General features: G+C 39.2%; 1 protein-coding gene across 2 annotated transcripts in view; it reads right to left on the reverse strand.

The window, feature by feature from the left end:
• ACSS3 (acyl-CoA synthetase short chain family member 3) overlaps positions 1-19195 on the reverse strand; it is a 92457-nt gene that overhangs the window by 51642 nt on the left and 21620 nt on the right. The window contains exons 4-10 of one of the 2 annotated variants that reach the window (XM_030003004.1): positions 17243-17377; positions 16808-16948; positions 14365-14445; positions 14185-14280; positions 2347-2393; positions 1904-1913; positions 639-790 (exon numbers count right to left, since the gene is read on the reverse strand). In XM_030003004.1, coding sequence (XP_029858864.1) covers positions 639-790; positions 1904-1913; positions 2347-2393; positions 14185-14280; positions 14365-14445; positions 16808-16948; positions 17243-17377 — 662 coding nt within the window. The remainder of the gene's footprint in view (positions 1-638; positions 791-1903; positions 1914-2346; positions 2394-14184; positions 14281-14364; positions 14446-16807; positions 16949-17242; positions 17378-19195) is intronic. The other variant, XM_030003005.1, reaches the window with a different exon arrangement.

Consider the following 19195-nt stretch of genomic DNA (forward strand, 5'->3'; position numbering starts at 1 on the left):
CTAGGTATTCAAAACTAACAGAAGACTTTGACCTTAATCTCTCTGTGCCTCAGCTTCCCATCTGCAAAATACAGATAATACTACTCTCTCATCTCACAGGGGATTTGTGAGGATGAACTCAGTCATGATTTTGAAGCATGCTGATAGTATAGTGATAAACACCTTAAAAACAGTACGAGATAGGAAAGATAGGAAATAGCTCAGTCTTTGGAGCACATAACCATAAACAGTAACTAAGTTATGGGGAGATAAACAAAACATTGACTAGCTGCTGATTAAACGAACACTAAAGATCCTGTGCACTCAGTAAAATGAGAGGTCATGTGGGAAAACAGTACGGGGTCATGCAATCCAAGACTGTATTACAGGGTATAAGCACAGTGGAGTAAAATTAAGGTTGAGCAAGCAATCCTAACCCAGTAAGACCTCTTAACCTTAGAGTCATAATCTTTTCAACAGCTTTCATCTCCTCTAAACTATCAATATAAATTTACAAGCAAATACATGTACACCTAAATTGTCATGAATACATTTAAATTCTGCTATACAGAGGTGGGCAAAGCCCCAGACACTCTGCTATTCTTAGTTCATCCAGCCTGTTTCTGTAAGAAACTGCTTCCAGTGTATCCTTAGTTCACCTTTTCAGAGAGTACTGCTTTCCCAAGGCTCCCTCAGGGTCCTGCTGACGGATTGCTCTAATTGCAGTTGGTGAAGTAAAGAAGGCAGCTACTTCATGCTCTGCTAGCACGCGGAAATAGGCACCAGCATCTGGCGTTCCCACAGGCTTCCCCTATGGAGAGAATAATTTAAAATGTCACAGGATAAAAATACCTCATAATTCCTTGACAGTTCAAGGCTTGAACACGTAATAGTAGTGGTAGCACAGCAACAGAAGTAATTTCAAGTAAGACTTTAAAGAAGGCTTTGTTAAAAATAATAATACCACGAGCGTATTCACTTGTAGAAATAAATTCACAAGCTTTGGGCACAATCTCTTGCATGAACACAGCACATACTAGCTGCTACTTAGAAAAATAGGACAAACAGACATGTGAATGAAAAGACAGCCACAAAGAGCTGTTATTACACTGGCAGCAGAGAGAGTCATGTCTACATCTACCCTTATTGCGAAGCAGCCTCTAAAACACCCAGAGTCCCACTGAACTAGGAGTCTCTGGACACAGTGGCACTGCAGCTAAATCTCCATGCACAGGCCCATGGGACATAATAACAGCTTTTTCTCACCTAGAAATTTCCTCCCAATTCTGGAAAAATACCCACTTAACTGCTTACAGCTGGCTTCTTGCAACCTTTGTGCTGCTACCCCCTCCCCCCTCCATGAAGCCTGGAGAGAAGCTGAAGACCCCTTTTCTGTTTTAGTGTGCTACCAGACTGTGGTCTGGTTTGTGGTTGAGTTTTTTTTTAAAAATAAACATGGTCCTGAGCTAAGGGGCATAGTCAAGAGAACTGTAAACAGAAGTAATCTGATGTGACAAATTGTCCAATGCTAAGTAATAATAACAAAAAAATAATCAAAAATACTTTTCTGTGGTGCTGCAAATATGAAAAGCAGTCGGCACAGGATCATATAATCAAATCTTAGTGTATGTAATTACCGCAGTGCATGAACGGCTCCTTACATGTTCTGAAATTATAAAAAGATGATGTTAATGTGGAACGAGTTTTAGCGTTACAGGTGTTGCCATAACCTTTTCACTAGAAAGGCCACACTTGGAAGACGAACTTTAACAGAGTACACAAGTTAGGAGAGACATACACTTTTCACACTGCAAACACAGCTTTGTCAATGTTTTATGCAAGAAGCCACAAACACGGAGAAAGTTTCATCACTGAAATGTCACCACCTTTACAGCAGTTCACCAGTCACAAGACAAATTCATACCTTCACCATCCTTGTGTAAATGCAAATTTGGAATAGACAGATTAATAGGTCCGGGGCAGGGGGGGGGGGGGGGAACAGTATATGAACTCTTAATTAATACTTTTCATTTTACCACGATCCAAAGGAACAGAGGGATATGAATACCTTGAAGAATTTACTAAATTCAGTATTTTTATTCTGATAATGAGGCACTAGTAACACAGTAAATGCCTTTATGAAAAGGCACACTAATCAAGTTAGTTGCCCCATCCCAGCATAAAAAGCAGCATGCTGGCTGCAACACAGGCTCACAGGAATTCATCCCTTTCCCTCTTTCCCATCTGCCCTCCCCATTGTAGTCTTCCCCAGGCTTGCTCTGCCTCCAGCTGTGCCTGAACACTGGCAAGAGCACTGATGAACCATTTGGCAGATTTAAAGCAAGACACCTGAGGTTTGATACGTACCATTGGCTTTGCAGCCCTATGGTGAGATACTGCTGGCAAGAGGAGTGCTGGAGCAGAGGATCACCATAAAAGGAAAAAAAACCAAGACAAAACAGAATGCACAATTGAAAAGTCTTTTTTTTAAAGGATGGAGCAGGCGGTAAGAAGCAAATGGAGAAAATAAACAAAAGAAACAGTTTGCAGCCCAAGTAGCAGGAAGGAGTATCACCAATGCCAAAACCCCTCTTTTTGCTAACAGCCAATCCTAAATTACCAAAGAGAAATGCAAAAGAATGCTATTTGCTTGCTGAAAAAGTGAGTTACGTCCTTTTTTCTGTCAGATAACACACAGTTCCCAAAGAAAAATCTTTCACCAGACTGTCTTTAAGCATCATCCTTGCAGACTTCTTTATCACAACTTTCATGTGTTCAATACTTTTTCACAAACCTATTTATTCAAGTTGATGTCATCTCCCTACAATATTCATTATACCTGCAGATCTGTGACCATCTGGTTAGGAGTTCAAGCCCATATGACTAACTAACACTAAAACAAACGGTCTCAGACTCTGAAAAATTCCAACTTTCCAAAAACTTCTCTTTAACTAATTACATAATTGAACAAGTAGCAATCATCTTGGACAGCAAAAAACCTAACTATGGAGCAATCTGAAATTGGTTAGTCTGCCAGTAATAACGTAGGCTGTATTTTTAACCAAACGGCAATGTCCAGAGCCCATAAAAGGGCTGTGTCTGGCCCTGAGCACACCCACTCCCTCCTAGGGGCTCAGCTGTGGGTGCTCAAGGCCAGGTTTGCCATGGTGCAGCTGTGTAACCTTGGATCAGACCACCAGGAAAACAGCAGAGTTGAGAGAAGAGCTGAAAGGAGCGTCTCCTTCCTCAGGAGGTGATTTATGCTCAGGCCCTCACCCTTGGTCCCTGCCCGAGCTACGTCGCGGCCGTGCCTGTGCCTCACACCTCCAGCAAGCTCGAGCCTGAGAGCATCTTCAACGCAAGCAGCTAAACCTTCAGGAGTGCGTGGCTAGGCATGCAGGGCTCTGACAGGCTGGTATTTATATCTCACAGGTAAGCTACAGCAGCTGTGGTTTGGAGAGGTACCATTCTCAGATCTAGGAGAAAACAAATAAAACGCCAAGAGTGGAAGGAAAGGAATAGAAAATTCACCTGACAGTTGATAGGAAGTAATACCCAAAGAATAAGGCCACACTTAAAATATTCATTTAGGAAAAAAAAAACTGGCCCAGCTGTAAAATATTGTTACTGATTCTGCAGAAAAACTTCCCTGTGCCTTGGCAGCTGTTCACAGTTTAGCAAATGTATAAACAAAAACTGACATAAGCAAAACAAATCTGAGACAGTGCAAATTAATTTCAGAGCCCAAAAAACTACAAATAAAATTGCCAAAGAGAGCTCTCATTCATTACACAAAAATTTTAAGAAGTACTGCAAGATGCCATGAGAGGCTTATTACCACATGCAATTTTGCTTTTTAAAAAGTTAGCAATATAAACAATAAAGCACAGGATAATTGAATTCAGAATATGCTGACAGATTGCTGAGTCAACTGGGGACTATGAGCAAATGAGATGCTTCCACTAGATTTCTGCAGGGATCAGTTCAAGACCTGTTGCTATTCAGTATTTGCATCAATACTGGAGATGAAAATTTATTTTAAAAGTTACTGGCAATAATATCTCTGGTTGGCAGGAATTAAGAGCATGGCAAACAAGAACAAGGCAGTCAGAAAGAGAGTGATCTGCCTCACCTAATTTAAAAAAAGAAAAGTAGAAACAGACACTTCTTGTATCAGCTAGGAGAATTCAAGTAGAAAAGACTTTCTTTCAATAACCTACCACGAGACTCTGAGACAGACAGACAGATAGGAACATCTTTCTGGAAGTACCTAGATTTAGCATGTAATTTATCTGATGTCTACCAGCTGAGCAGACATCCTGAGGCAGAAATGTGTTGATGGCTAATACATGATTACAAAAGCAGATTCATAGTCAGGCAACAAGAATGATCAAGGGGATAGAAAAGTTCTCCTATGGAGAAAGTCAGAATGGATTACTTGAGGAAAAAGACATGTAAGAGGCACTATAATAAAATAGCCAACAATGCATCAGTAACGGCACAGCAATTCCCTTTCCGTCTGACCCCTAACAAGGGGCTGTTCCATTAAAGATAAATTCAAAATCATGAGGAGGAAATTCTCTCTGCATAGCAAGTATTATACATGGAACTCATTGCCACTAAAACCTGTTGATGCCAAAGCACACACAAAATCCTGACATAACAGGATTCAAACGAATATGTTCACAGAAGCATTCACCCTTCTGCTGCTGACCCTGCTGCCAAACCTCCACTAAGGACTTGAGATGATACGTCCTACTGAATTCGCTCCACAAATACAATCAGTATGGACGACGGCAGAAACATCACAAAAGTGGCAAACTTCAGAGACAGTGCTTGCTTTGTAAGCTGATGATAATGGCTTTCAAGAACTGTAGAAAGGCTGGATGCCTCCAAGAGCTGTGCCAAATGAGAGCAGTCAAACCCGTTGCTGCTGTTGTGCACCCCGCAGTTTTGTTGCGACAGCAGATTTGTGTACCCTGCAGATTTGTTGGGGACTGGAAGGACCCCAGTGAGCATTGTGAGGAAGGCTTCACGTGCACAGCAATGTCTTGCTAGAGCTCTGTGTGGGACAACAGCTACTTCTCTGTCCTAGACTGCCCAAATGAAGTCCTTAATGCATGGCTCTTTGGCAAGCGTGGGCATCCTCTCCCTCATCCTAGCTCCAATTCAAAGTGCCAAGCACTGGAACTACAATGCTGCCTTTTTCCTGACATCACAGGGAGTAGCTAGGCTTCCTCTTCACGCTTCCCTGTCGCTTACAGCTTGTGATCCCATTAGCAAGAGCAATCCAGAGTGGGCTCTGAGACTTCAAGTAGCTTATTTATAGCTGAAGTTTGTCATGCCTTGGAGAGAAACAATCCAGGACAGATTATAAAAAAAACAAACCAACCTTGCTGTATTCAAAGGAATTCATTACCGTCTTCACATTCCCAACAGTAGTGTTACAGCAAGTGAAAATTGAAAGCACATAGTTTCCATAGCAAATGTTAAAATGACACATTGTCACCTACTAAGTAATTTAAAAATAAACAAATCTCTTTAAGAAGTTAGGGTATGAAGTCAGCACAGTTTATATTCAATAGTGGTTGTCTCTAGGCAAAGGGGATGAGGTATTCTTTCCCCATACCTAAACAGCACAGTGATAGGCCCTAACCCAAAAGCCGTCATTAGGCAATCATTTAGGAAAAACTTTGACTACAAATTTATGAATATTCACTGTTAAGACAGTCTTCTGAGCAGAAGAAAAATTATACACCATTTGTCTTTTGTAAAGATTATTTTTCTCCCTGTGTATACAGAAGCCTTCCTTTTCTTCCCATTTTTAATCCTCAAAAAGATGACACTGATGTCAGGAACACTGATTGGTGGCACCTCAGAGAAAGAAAAATGGGAAATGTTCTTATTACTGTTTAATAATGCTCTCACCAAGAGCAAAAATCACAAAGCAGACATGTAGGTCAACCAGATATTAACTCTGATTTTTCTTTAATACTCACTGCTAAAGAAATAGGATTTTTACTCTTTTTATTTTCCAAACCCAACACATTTTAAATTCAGAGGTGCCTTTATAATGACAATAACCATCTTGATCCCCATGCATTCACACAGAGATAAAGCTTCACTGTAAGACGACTATGTAACAGAGACTGCTGAAGGAACTCATCACTTTCCTCCCCGTTCCTTCTTGTCTTACTCTACACCTGCTAGAATGAAAACCTCTTCACTGCAGTATTTATTTTAGCAGTTCTCTTCTGCCAAATAAATGCAACAATTTTTGTGTGGCCCAGTGTATCAGTGGTCAAAAATAGCTACTATAAAACTATCAAAGTCTTTCCTTATCTGCAAGAAACTGCGATTTTTCTCACACTGCTTTCCTCTTCTACTTAACTAGTGTGGTGGTGATGAGTTAATCCCTTTGGAATGAAGACTCTAATTAACATCTATTAGGTGTTTAAATATTAATTAGACTATAGTAATTTAATACTCAAGCTAATATGATATTTGATTCTATAAAAGTGCATTTCTGCTACCAGGTGAAGTTTTTGCTCCTTGTTATTCAGAATATCAGAGAAGTCAACCACCATGGTTCCCAGCCTTAAAATTCTATGAATTTAGTGGGAAATCACTGGGGGTTTTCCAGACAAACTAGAAAATGGAACTCTTTTGTAATAGAATTAAACTTGAAAAGGAATAAAACCTATTTCTTTCTATTTTTTTTTACTATTGCACTTCTATTTTTGTAGTGAAAGTCATTTATAACGGGACTTCTCTGTTTAATTATTTGTAGAGATCCTCATGCTACTGAAGCCCCCAGAATTGCATACCAGACCTATATTGAGCATCTGGAGATGAAATAAAGATGGAGATGAGATTTGAAAAGTATCCAACATTAGCTAAATTGTGCAAGTTATAAAATTAGCCCAGAAAAGAGCTCGATTTCTTTCTTCAAATTTCAGCTGAACTCACACATTTAGTGTCGCTACACTCTGAATAGGTATGTGTTCACTGCCTCCAAAATTTCTTGATTAAAAAGCAAAGGAACTTAAAAGAAGACCTTATTATTCATGAAGTAGGATTCTAAAATACAAAAAAAAAATTCAAAGCAATACTTTTTGACTAGTGGATAGAACAGTTGAATAAATCAAGTGAAAACTGTGCATGATTAAATACACTTAGAAATATAAGAAATAGCCATGCACGTGAGGGGGAAAAATAGATTACTATCTATATAGGTACACTTACATAGCATGTAGACTTACCTTTATGAACACCCATCTGCCTATGGGAATGCACATGTATGACACACACTGACACTGCAAGGACGAGCTCTTAACAGCATATGCTGAAATTTCTCACACTCCTACACAGACAAATAAGAATTTGGTCTACAAATTCTTTAGTCAAAACAGCTGACAGTTTACTATTTCATGGACTGCAAAACCAGCAGTGATCCTAACTAGAGGACTCTTATATACTATAGAGTTAGTGATCCACATAACAGTTGACCCGAGAAGGTGCAGCCCTGTGCTGTGCTTGTCTATCTCTTAACTTGCCCAGAAGATCTGTTCTGAGTAAATCCAAGCGAAGTAAGAAAACAAAGATTTCTAGCTTGTGTAGAGACCATATACCAGAAAATTAACCTCACATATTGATCCATACTATCTAACACAAAAAATGTCTTCAGCTGTAAGATCAGTGAAGAATATTCTTTTCCTAGAGTGTATTTCTGCTTCATAAATCTTGAACATATTAACTCTTATTAACTCTGATTACCTATACATACAATTTAAGTTACTGGTAAAGTAGATTCAAGATAGGACAGCATGTTAGTAGTTAATTAAATATAGCTTACAGTGATGACCATACATCCTTTTAAGCCTTCATTTCCAAACAACAGAACAAGGTCAAAATAAGTAACAGGGTTTTTTGCTCAAGATACTGAATTTCCAAAGATTTCACAGGGTCTTTACATACTATGAAGATGTAACAGCAAAGATTGTTACCACCCGACAGGAGAGGCACAAATGGAGTCTTGTGGGATTTAAGTGCAGCACACAGACTGTTCTTCCTCACTCATTCACCTCAGGAAAAGGCAAGTGAAAAATGCACACTAAATACCTCAGTATGCAAAGCCATGCATACTCCAGTTAATTTTTCAGAGCCAAAGCTTGTTTCTCTTGTTCACAGTGATCTCTTCTGACACCACAATAATGCAGAAAAGAGTGTCCAGACCGTTTCTCTTCTTCACAGGAAAAATGATCTTTTTATACGCAATAGAACATCGCAAGGATCTCTTTCTTTCATAAGTAGTTAACTGAGAGCCTACATGACTTAAGATACTAAAATCAATCCCCAAATTATTTAGTGAACCTTCAGGAGTTCTAACAGATGTATCCATGCTTGCCCTACATAAGCGAACACCACACAGGAAGAATCTGACAAGCATGACCTCTGGGAAGAGCAAAAGGTATAGGACAGCTGTACAGTATGTACACACGTACTACAAAATATCAGGAATCCACCTCTGCATCCGGAGTTATTTACAAGTTCAAGTACACAAGTATATAGTGTTAGTTCTTCTGGACATTTTTATCCATCTATGCAAATGTATGTATTTGAACATATGAACTGTGGTAAATTTACTGTACTCCCTTTTCCACATAAAGATATAGTTACTAAGGGATCCTTTCTGCAAAAGAGTCTATTTCATGAGTTCAACATATTCTCTCACCTACCTGTTCCTCTTGAATTCTGCCTTTTTTTCTTTTCCTAGGATTTTGCCCTACTGCTTTTAAACAAACGCCTTCCTCCTTTTTTTAAAAACCTACTTGATTACTTTTAATTTGCAATGTCCTAGAAATAACCTTGCTTCCTCATGTCCTTCAGAACTTGTACGTGCACTAAGAACCAAGCGTCACTCCTGCAATCAGCAAGCTGACACTTGTCATTGACTCAAAAGCTTTCAGAAGTTCCACAGTGAGCTGGTTTGTAAATTCACAGAAGCAAGTGGATTCCACCAGCTTAGCACATCAGAGACTCTTCAAAAAAGAGCTAAGCATAAGCAATACTCAAACAAATGGCTGATTTTTACTGCCATAGTTGCACTGTAGATATTCTCTGCATCATGTATTTCAATAATGCATTCATTGTAAGCTTTCATGCTGAATGCCGAAAGTAAGCAAGTCAGTAAACTTTATCTGGACAGAAGGTACATTGAGATTCAAATTAAGAATAACTATTTGTTTAAGTTTTCTCCAGCTGCTGCAATCATTGGCTGGGAGCATTAAGGCATGCGAGCTTCTCTGTCTTAGCCATTTAGAGAAAAAACCCCTTGTGCTTGTCATTATCACTTTGTGTACTTCAATAAAAAAATACTTGTTTTGCAAACCTGCTTTTCAGAGAGATTACTGAAAAATCAATCCAATGCCTAGAAGCTAAAAAACAAAGTTATTTGCCTCAGATCCTACAGATCACAAAATAATGAGGAAAAAAACCATCCTGACAAAAGCTCATTTCCTATTTCATAAAACAACTTAACACACTACCCACAGTCTTTTCATGAACAGAAGAAAAAGTTAACACTTTTAAAAGTTAACCACAAAGACAAGAACACATTCCAAAACACATTTTTAAGACCTCAAGATTTGCTTTGCTTTTAAACATTGCATTTTGTTTCCTATTTTACATTTTTCTGTTACAAAAATGATAAACAACAGGATTTTGTACAAAGCAACATACACAGGTGTCACGTAGGCACAATCTGCTGTTCTGTAAGAGATTATCAATCTTCTTCCTACTACAGGCACTGGTAAAAATAAACTTAGTACCACATGAAATAATAACATGAAACATGAATGCGAGCACATATGGTGTCACAGACTTTGTTTACATAGCAAGTACTGAGGTGAATTAGAGCAGATTAGTAGATCAAGCCATTTAATGCCAATGCTCTTTACCTCTTCCATTAGATGTTATTTGAGGGTTATTTTAGACTAGACTTAGCCTTGTTTACTGGACCAAAAATGCAGTTCAAAGTTTTCTGATGGAAAGCTAACCAACAGATCTTTGCTTCCTTGACTGAATGGACTTTTCTTCTAGGAAGCGTCGTGCTGTCCTTTTCACCTCTTTCATACAGATGACAGTAGCATGTCAGTTCACACACTGCCAGTAGACTCCACCATAAAGTTTCTATATACCCACATTCCGTATCTCTGGTCACAGAACCAAAACATATGCCAGTGCCTTCTTGCCAAGAAGGAACAGGATCATTCATGACGTCCTCAATGCCAATGAGCATCATGAGAGATGCTGCATATCCTTGTGCCCCACACCGTAAGGTACACTCTGACAATGGTGCAGCACAGGCCTAACATAATTGTGCTTTTACTGAATGCATAATGGAACCGCAGTCTACATTTGGTCAACTGAAAGACACTAGGCTATGTGGGACACACACTGTGCAAATGTTTCCAATACCTTCCAAATTGAGGGTATCACTTTTAGTCTGAACCATCTGTGAGGACATCCTTGAGACCTTCTTTCAGACTGAAACACTGAGCACAACTTCTGCAGTAACTGTATGAAGAGTTCTCTGCTCTCTTTGCCATAGGTGGGGCATCCAGCAATGCACTTGTGTCAGGACTTTGCTCCTTCACTGAATACAGCCATCAACCCACCGAGCATTCAGGTGTGGAGTGGAATGGGAGGAACACTACTGGACATCAATGTCTTTCAATCTGGCAAATGTTATGCAATGATTAAAAAGGAACTGATTCCAAATACTTCTCTCTGTCCTTAGTTTTCCCCTCTTCCACACTTGTGTGCTTCACACACTCCCTTGCTGCATTCAATCCATTTGTTTTGGGTAAACCCGGCTAATTCAACTATGCCTTACCCCAGCCTGCAGTGCCCGTCCCTTTATGACCTTTCCTGAGTGTGACTTGGGGCAGAGGAAAAGACAATATATTGCCACCAACAACCTTAACCACTGCATTTCAAAGAAATGGTAATCATCCTGAATGGTATTTGTTGTACAAGCAACTGACTCCAGGACAGGACAGGATCTGACATGTGGCCAGAAGTACCAGCATGACTACCACCACAAGGTAGGTCCTTTATACACGGCATTTGAGGAGAGGAAGAGACAGTGTGGCAAAAGCCTAGGAGAGCTGTTATCAAGCCATGCCACTTCCATGACTTACGCAGTTGCCAGGACTGTGCCTGGCACACAGGCAGAGCTGGGATGGGGCAGGTGGTCTCTGATGGAGCTTGTTGCTCCACAGAACTTCCCTCACAGCTCACGGCCCCTGGGGAGTCGTCTCTCAAACCATAGCAGCTCTCACAGTCAATCCAGAGACTCACACTGCCTTTCCACAGCTCTGCGACCAGTGCCCTAATTCTACCAGAAACCTCCTAAACACAGTCCCGCGCTCAACACGTGTACAGGAAAGGAGTATGCACCCTTACTCATGCAGGCATCCGGACCCCTGATTTTGCAGTTCCCATTGCCTGCCGTGGCGGAGGAGGGATGTTCCTGCATGTTGTCTCGTGGGGGTCCTCTGGGGGTTGCAGGCATGTACATGTGTGCAGCACTGTAGGCACACTTTTCCCTGGACTTTTCTCCTGGACTGTTGGTCCTGGGACTAAGGGTGTGGATGGCTTCATGAGCAGTGGGCTTAGTGGAGTGCTCTCCCATCCCCTGACAATCTGTTTAAGATCTCTGTGGTAGCAGCACACGCACCATGCCACCTCTGAAGCATGGTTTTCCCACCTCATCAAGAACATGGTCTTCATCTACTTGAAATGAATGCAGCACTGCTTGTCAGTCATCTCCCACTCTACAGCAGGCTTGACATTAGCAACAGGGTGGTTCATCTGCTGGAGAAACTTTTGGGCCTTTCAGAGCACATGCTGTCAAGCTCCAGGTTGCCCCTTGCTCAATATTCTGCAAGGTCAATGCAACAGTTTTCACTATTGCAAAATGCAGCAGTCGGAAAGGAGGAATAATTTTAATAAGGTTGTAAGAAAGATGTTCATAAAGGAGGAACAGCAAAAGAAATAGGGCTGGTGAAGATGATAGAAGCAAAAGCTTGGGAGAAATAAAGGAGCAGCTGAAAGTCAGAACAAGCAGACATCTGGCGGTCATTAGGAAATATGAAACCGCACATAGCATTTGGCCCTTTTGCATAGCACAAGTACTGCAGAATAAGGTGGGAGCTCTTGACAGTTTTAAAGCTTTCTGTTGGCAGATGTAGTTTTCATTTGTTCTGGAAAACTTCACAGCAATGCAGTCCCACTCATTGGATCCTACTCTTTTATCCCAAGTGGCAAAGCTTCTGTCTTAGCTTTCTCTGTAAAGATGTCATTCATATGTCTAAAACCACTCAGTGAACCAAATCAATAAGCAAGGACAATCAGACGACTTATTTCAGAACTGCACTACTGCTGCAATTTGAAATATCATGTAGACACACCCCTAATGACTACTGCTTTTCTGGACTTGAGGACTCTTGACCCACTTCGAGAGGCATCTTCTGCTTGAGAATCTCACTTATAAGGTTATAAAGAGAGTGAACTTCGAGCAGTAAAGTATACTTCTAACTTCCAAAACAGGATGCAGCAAGCCATAGTCAGTTCTGTAGTGTCTGATGCAGCGGCATCCAAACAATTTTGGGGGCAACCTCATCTTACTACAACTGTCCATGCTTCTTCAGTATCCCCAGGATTCAGAAACATATTTACTCAAAATTCAGGCACAAGCCCAGCAACAGCTACCCACTAACAGCAATGTTGGTAACTGTGAAGCACATCTCAACCAATACCAACTTAACTGGTTGTGGAAACACCAAAGGATTGTTTTGATAATGCTTGTTCCTGAAAACAGTAACAATCCATTTCTGTTCTAGTATGGTCATCTTCAGTTGTATGGTGTAATAGCAGGAAGATGGAGAAAGCTTAATTGTAATATCCATTTTCTTATGCAGAACTTCTGCACCTATGATGGTCTGTAGAACAGTATGTTTCCACCATGTCATGCTGACTCCCCTGCTCCAGAAGCACTGGGTACACGTGGTGCTCTAACAATTGCTATATTCACAATGTCATCAAAGCTTGTTTCATGTGCTTTTTCATGCCCTTGGTATCCAGTACATTTACTATACTTCTGCAGTTCTTGTATGCTCTGAGTTACCACTGGATTCCTCTTAACGGTTCACATGTTTCTAATTACCACTACAAATCAACAGAGGTAACCAGCATGCCACGATGGCAGAGCTAAAACAACTCCTGCCTCTAGGACTGTTGAACAAGACAGACCAATTACTAGGTGGGCGTCATGCTGCACAGTGTCGGAGAAGTTGGGATATACCTAGAATTCCTAATGTCAGGTGAATGCAGACAACCAAGTCTCAGCATGCTGAAGAGCTAACAATGTTGGCGCTTCTACATAAAATGTCTTTCACTATCACTGATGGATACTGGATTCACTCCCTGAATAATAAAGAGGATGATTCAAGCAACACTGTATTTTCTTCCCTGGCGATTAGAGAATCAACAATAACTTCTGAAAAAATAACAACGTAAGGCAGCGTGATTGCTTTTTTGAGCACCAAAGTTGGGAAGCAGCAGGCCACTCTAATTGGACTAGTCTCCTCTCCACCCCACTGAGTTTCATCCCCCAAGGAGAAGGACCAAGACCTGAATGTCATTTCAGTCTTGGCTTCAGGTGCCTTGAGTGGTAGAGGGAGGAAAGAAGACACAAGTCTCCTTAAAAGTTCTGGCTCCAACCATAGAGCTGCCAATTGCCTCCAACTCAGATCCAGTAAGAATTTGTCATCTCCAGACATGCAAAACACAACATCCTCACCCAGATACATAATAAAGACAGACTAACGGCCTGTGGCTGAAGCCTCAACAACACAAGTACACTCCACCACCTGCCATTTCTAGGTCTGTTGTTTTGGAGTTCCTTGCCCCATCAACCATCACCAGTCACACAGATGAAGCAGACATGTTTGAAGGATAGTGAAGTAAGTTTTCCTTAAGAATTACTACAATAGACAGGAGAGTAAAAACACTGAAGATATACACACAATTTAAACATATGTGGCATGAAGAATAGACAGGCATAAACAGGATCATCAGGATCATCAACCAGGGGAGATATTGCCTTTTCAAAGGCTGGCTTTTTAGAATGCATCATACCTCATACAAAACTGTAGTATTCCCATGAAGGAGAGGCCCATAGCAAATGTAGGAATGACCAACAACCCAGCCTAAATCAGAAGCTGCCCACCACACCTAAAATGAAATAAAAACGTAAATATCGTGAGGATTTATTAAGAGGAGTTCAAAAACATTTACAGGACATTTAAACAGAATTACCTCACCAGGTTTGAGTCCATATACAGCTGACATTGTCCAGTTCAGCATAACTGCGTAGCCACCTGTTGGTCTGACAACACCCTAAATGAGAAAATTTGAATATTTAAGACCATTTGAAGGATGCAATGATATTCCTGCCTTCAAAGAAATTTTGGGGTTTTAGCAGCAATCGACTTAAAGTTGCCTAATTCCAATGCTCCTCACTTAAAGAAAAGGATCCGTTCCAACAAGTACATGCTTGTGCTAGCATTCCCACTGAAGAAGTAATTTTGGAAAACAAACAAACAAATAAACAAACATACATTAAGACAAACATAAAAACCCAACCCAAGACCTAGATGACAACAGTTTTCAGAAGATAACTAACAAAACTAGAATTCTCTCATTAAAATTGGATATAGAAATATTTAGTCAACATATGCTGACAAAAAATAAGATATTATTTACCTCACTTAAACTGTGGCCATCTAAATGCTAGGCATGTTTTAAATTCATTGCCTAGTCTCTCTGTATCATCACTGGAAAAGAGGTGGAGTAGCCAATCCTTAAAATAACCAGGGTGAATTACTCCCTGAAATGTACCCCTCTTTCTGCACTGACTCTTTTTAAAGATGTCAGAAAATTGACTTAAACCAGCTGTCTATTTTTGAAAGGTTTATTATCTAGCCCAAAGTATACATACAAATGCAAAACAAAGAACATCCCAGTCTTAGTCTAAAAGAGGGATTTGAAAATCAGAATGAGAGAGTATCAATAGCATCATGCACCTTGGTAAGCTGAAAATCAGCTCTGGAACCGTTAACGGGAAAAATTTACAAATATTTTGTAATATTTCTATGCTTAATATACATTTCATCATCTTCTAGTACACTGTTTCTAGAAGACAGAATTAAGTAAACTATGTCCTGAACTAAAATTCAGATGAGATTGATCAGACCAAACAGCTATCTACAGTGCAGACATTACAATGCAGCTCTCTGTCTGTGCTATGTAGACTCTCTGTCTTTATGTAGTTAATAGAATGAAGTAGGCACTTCCAGACCTCACTCAAAAAACAAGGGACTGTGGAGACAATATATTAACTCATTAAAATGGAGGTTGCCACAGCAGAGAATGGTTAACTAACAATCCACGAATTTCAGAAAGCAGATTGCCTTTGTTAGTCTCAGCTTCTAACTTAGTCCCTGCTCTCAGATTAACAAAACTTTTGTTATGAAGGTCATAACTGAGTAATTTTACTTGCATGACCATTTAAAAGCAAGTTCCTTAAATGAATAAAAAGTTATTTTATTCATTGTTACTTACTGCACTTAGTACTAGTTGACAATCTCCCTCTTATAAGGGTAATTCATTCAAGGTGCCTATTTTTCTCTGGAGAGCCAACACAGTGAAGTAAACTTCTGAGAACTTTTATCTCTGATATACTGTATTTTTGAACTAACAGTCAAGGAAAATACCTGTTGTAACAAAGGATCTTACCTTGGACCTTTATAATGAAATAAATCAAGATACATATGTTGCTTTAAAGTGCCCACGTTCAAGGCAAAATCAGAAGACATTTTTCTCAGCAAAACTGATGTTTGTTTTCCCTTACCTCCCCACAGATTCTGAACTTTATAGGCCACATCATTAAATAATTTTCTAGTAGTAGTTTAAGCACTGCCATATCCAGGGATGTGTGATACTGTCTCTGAATTTGTGGTGGTAAGACCACTGCCAGAAAATTCTATTCAGCTTGCCATCTACACTTGAAAAGAGAATTGTAAGTACCAAGCAAACACTCAAGAGTTTGCTTTTAAATTAAGATCTTTTAAAAATACATCATTAAGACTAATTGACATTTGAAAGCAAACATTTTCAAAGAATGCCCTGTTAGTTTTTGCTTACTCAATCTAAACTTTCATTTTCACGGGAATTATGTTCTCAGAACTGTTCAGTAACACAAGCCTTCAGAGCACGCTTAAATCCATTTAATCTGTAATGTCATTCACTACATCTTATCTATGGGAAGATGAGCTACTATGTAAATAACAAATAAGCAAAGACTATTCAGCAATAAATGCTATCACACAAGTGATATATGAAGTAATCTTGCCATTAAGTGACTATACTATGCTTATCTGAAACAGTTAAAACACAGAAGATATTAATGGATAAAAGACATTCTGCTGTCCTCAAAAGTTTATACTGTACAAACATTTTGAAGTAAATGCAGTTTATCTTTAGATTATTACTATTTAAATAAACAAACATGATTTACTCCTAGACACTGACTGTAAAGTAGTGAAATGTGAATAAATGAGATTAAACCATTTCTAGCAATGCTTATCATTTATAGCACTGAGCTCTGGCAAACAATTTCAACCTTGTTAATTAAATATTTTCTCAAGTGGAACTGCAAATAGGTTGGTCACAGACACTTAGACTACAGATAGTCCTTTACCTTGGGCAAGCCTGTTGTTCCAGATGTATACAGAATATAAAGTGGATGGTCTGAGGGAATGGAGACACATTTATAACACTGTGCTTTTGCAAGCTCTTCTTCCCAGTCAAGATCGCGACCTGGGGCAAGAGGAACATGGCCCTGCCCATTGAAAAATAGAATATTGTCAAAAGAAAAACAGATGGAATAAATGGAATTGGGTCACAAAACATGTACTATTCAATTCTTTTGTACTATTCAACTTTCTGAACAATAATCTCTCTGCTGCATTAGTTCGATTTACTATTTAAATCTTACAACTACAAACTTCTCCCATAACATTCAAAAACAAACTACAACAGATACACTAAAAATTTTACTTGTACAAGAGAAAAGGCACATGCACTACATACACATCTGAAAGTTAACATAAAGGCACAACAACTGTACACCCACCAAATTAGGTCGCTTGTAAATGAGAACTTTATCAGGTTTGCTCTGTGCCCTTGCCAGTGCTCCATCGAGGAGGGATATGTATTCCACTTTCCTTTTTGGTTCTACTCCAAAACTTGCTGTTACAATAAGTTTCGGCTAAAATAAAGAAGTTAGATTGTTAATATACACATTTGCAATATATTTCATATATGTAACCTAATAACATGTTTTCCATGAAATTCTTTGATTAATGATGTTCAATGTAAAAAATCTATCTTCACATAATTAGAAACAGGGCGTTAGATCAGTATTCTAAGGAAATCAAGCTTGTGTGATCTTGCTGTCCATGCACCTGTTTTTTGTTCAGGAGCACACTAATAACTTCTGACACTCTTCACCATTTTCAACCAAATTTGAGTAAGGAATCAGCAATATTAAGTTCTTGTAAGTTGCATAAAAATTAATGAACAGAGACAAAAACCCATCTGCACCTTAGCCCCTCCATTAAGGAAAAGTGGTACAGTGATGTTAACAATTATCTGTCCTGTTTAGCCTGCTTTCTAATTATCTGCCTGCACCCAATGGCATATTTCAAAACTAGCTGTAGCACTTTGCTGGCTCTTTTTCAGCCTGCAATTAAATGGCATGGGAGGGAAAACAGGAGAAAGAGGAAAAAGGCGGCAAACGAGATGACAGGAAACTAGAAACACAGGAAGAGAATAAGCTAAAGTCATAAGGCAAATGAGGGAAGTAAAGCTAGAGTCTTTCAAGTGATGGTTGTGGGACTCAGGATGCAAAACCACTAAAAATCAGTTTTCCATAGTTCAGGGGTTTTTTAGAATAATTTCTATTTCCAAATGTGGATTTAGCATCCTTGTCATTAAATTAACCTCAGGTTTTATGTAAGATTTCCTAAGTCAAGAAATCTGCATACAAACTATTTTGACTTAGGTCCTAAGATCAGTATTTTTATTTCTTGTATTTCAGGAAATAAAAGGTAGCACCAAAGAAACTATGTGTTAGAACACATTTTAATTGGAGAAGAATGAGTCTTCAATCTCCTTGCTTTTGGGGTTTTAGAATTATATTTATCTTATGCCCCTCAGTTTGATCAAGCTAGTTTACTAATTGTAGGCATTAGCATAAATCTCATTAAGTAGGCACAAACCACAATGCCACAGTTAAGGCTGCATTAAACTCAGAACAGAAAGCACAGATTAAATTGTTTTCTTGTGCAATAATAAAAAGTTTCCTGTCCAAATCTGCCATTCAGGGAAGTTTGCTAATTAGTGTGTATTCAAAATAAAGATTTCAGATGAGCTTTAACATTTCAGCATGTGTCTTCTTTCTCTTTTGGTATGCACTGATTTTAATAAAAGATGATACAATACAATGCAGTTAAACTGAAAATTCATCTGGAGGCTACCCTGAAATTAGACCGTAATTAATGTAAGATAATAACACAGTTCTACTCAATTGTTAAGATGAAAGACTGTTGTCAACACTAGGTTTACAGTCATTTGTAAATGGTGCCACCTCTGCTCATCAACTGTTTTGTATGCAGTAATGAGGTCTAAAAATAACCAATACTAAATTGGCTAAGGTGATGTATTTCCCAAGTGAGGGTTGCTACTTGGAAGCATCAAAGATCACTCTGTGCAAATCAAAGGTCCATTACTGGCTTTAACTGCTGTTTTCTAGTGTTTTACCTCTCTGCTTACTGACATTACTTCCCCTGCATCTCTTCTGCTCCCATACTGCTTTTATACACCCACTTCCCACCTCTTCTGTGGCTCCATGTAGTCCTGCACAATAAGATTAGATAGAAATATAACTAGCTTGAACAAAAACCAGGAAAGTTCAAAGGTTTGCTGGAGAAGGAATGTCAGCGATAGCTGTAGAAAAAAAAAAAGAAAAAAATATGAAGAAGTAGAAATGAGATAAAGCAAGGCCCAATAGTACCAGACCAACAAT

Source organism: Aquila chrysaetos, chromosome 26, assembly GCF_900496995.4.
Source record: "Aquila chrysaetos chrysaetos chromosome 26, bAquChr1.4, whole genome shotgun sequence".
Classification (NCBI taxonomy): domain Eukaryota; kingdom Metazoa; phylum Chordata; class Aves; order Accipitriformes; family Accipitridae; genus Aquila; species Aquila chrysaetos.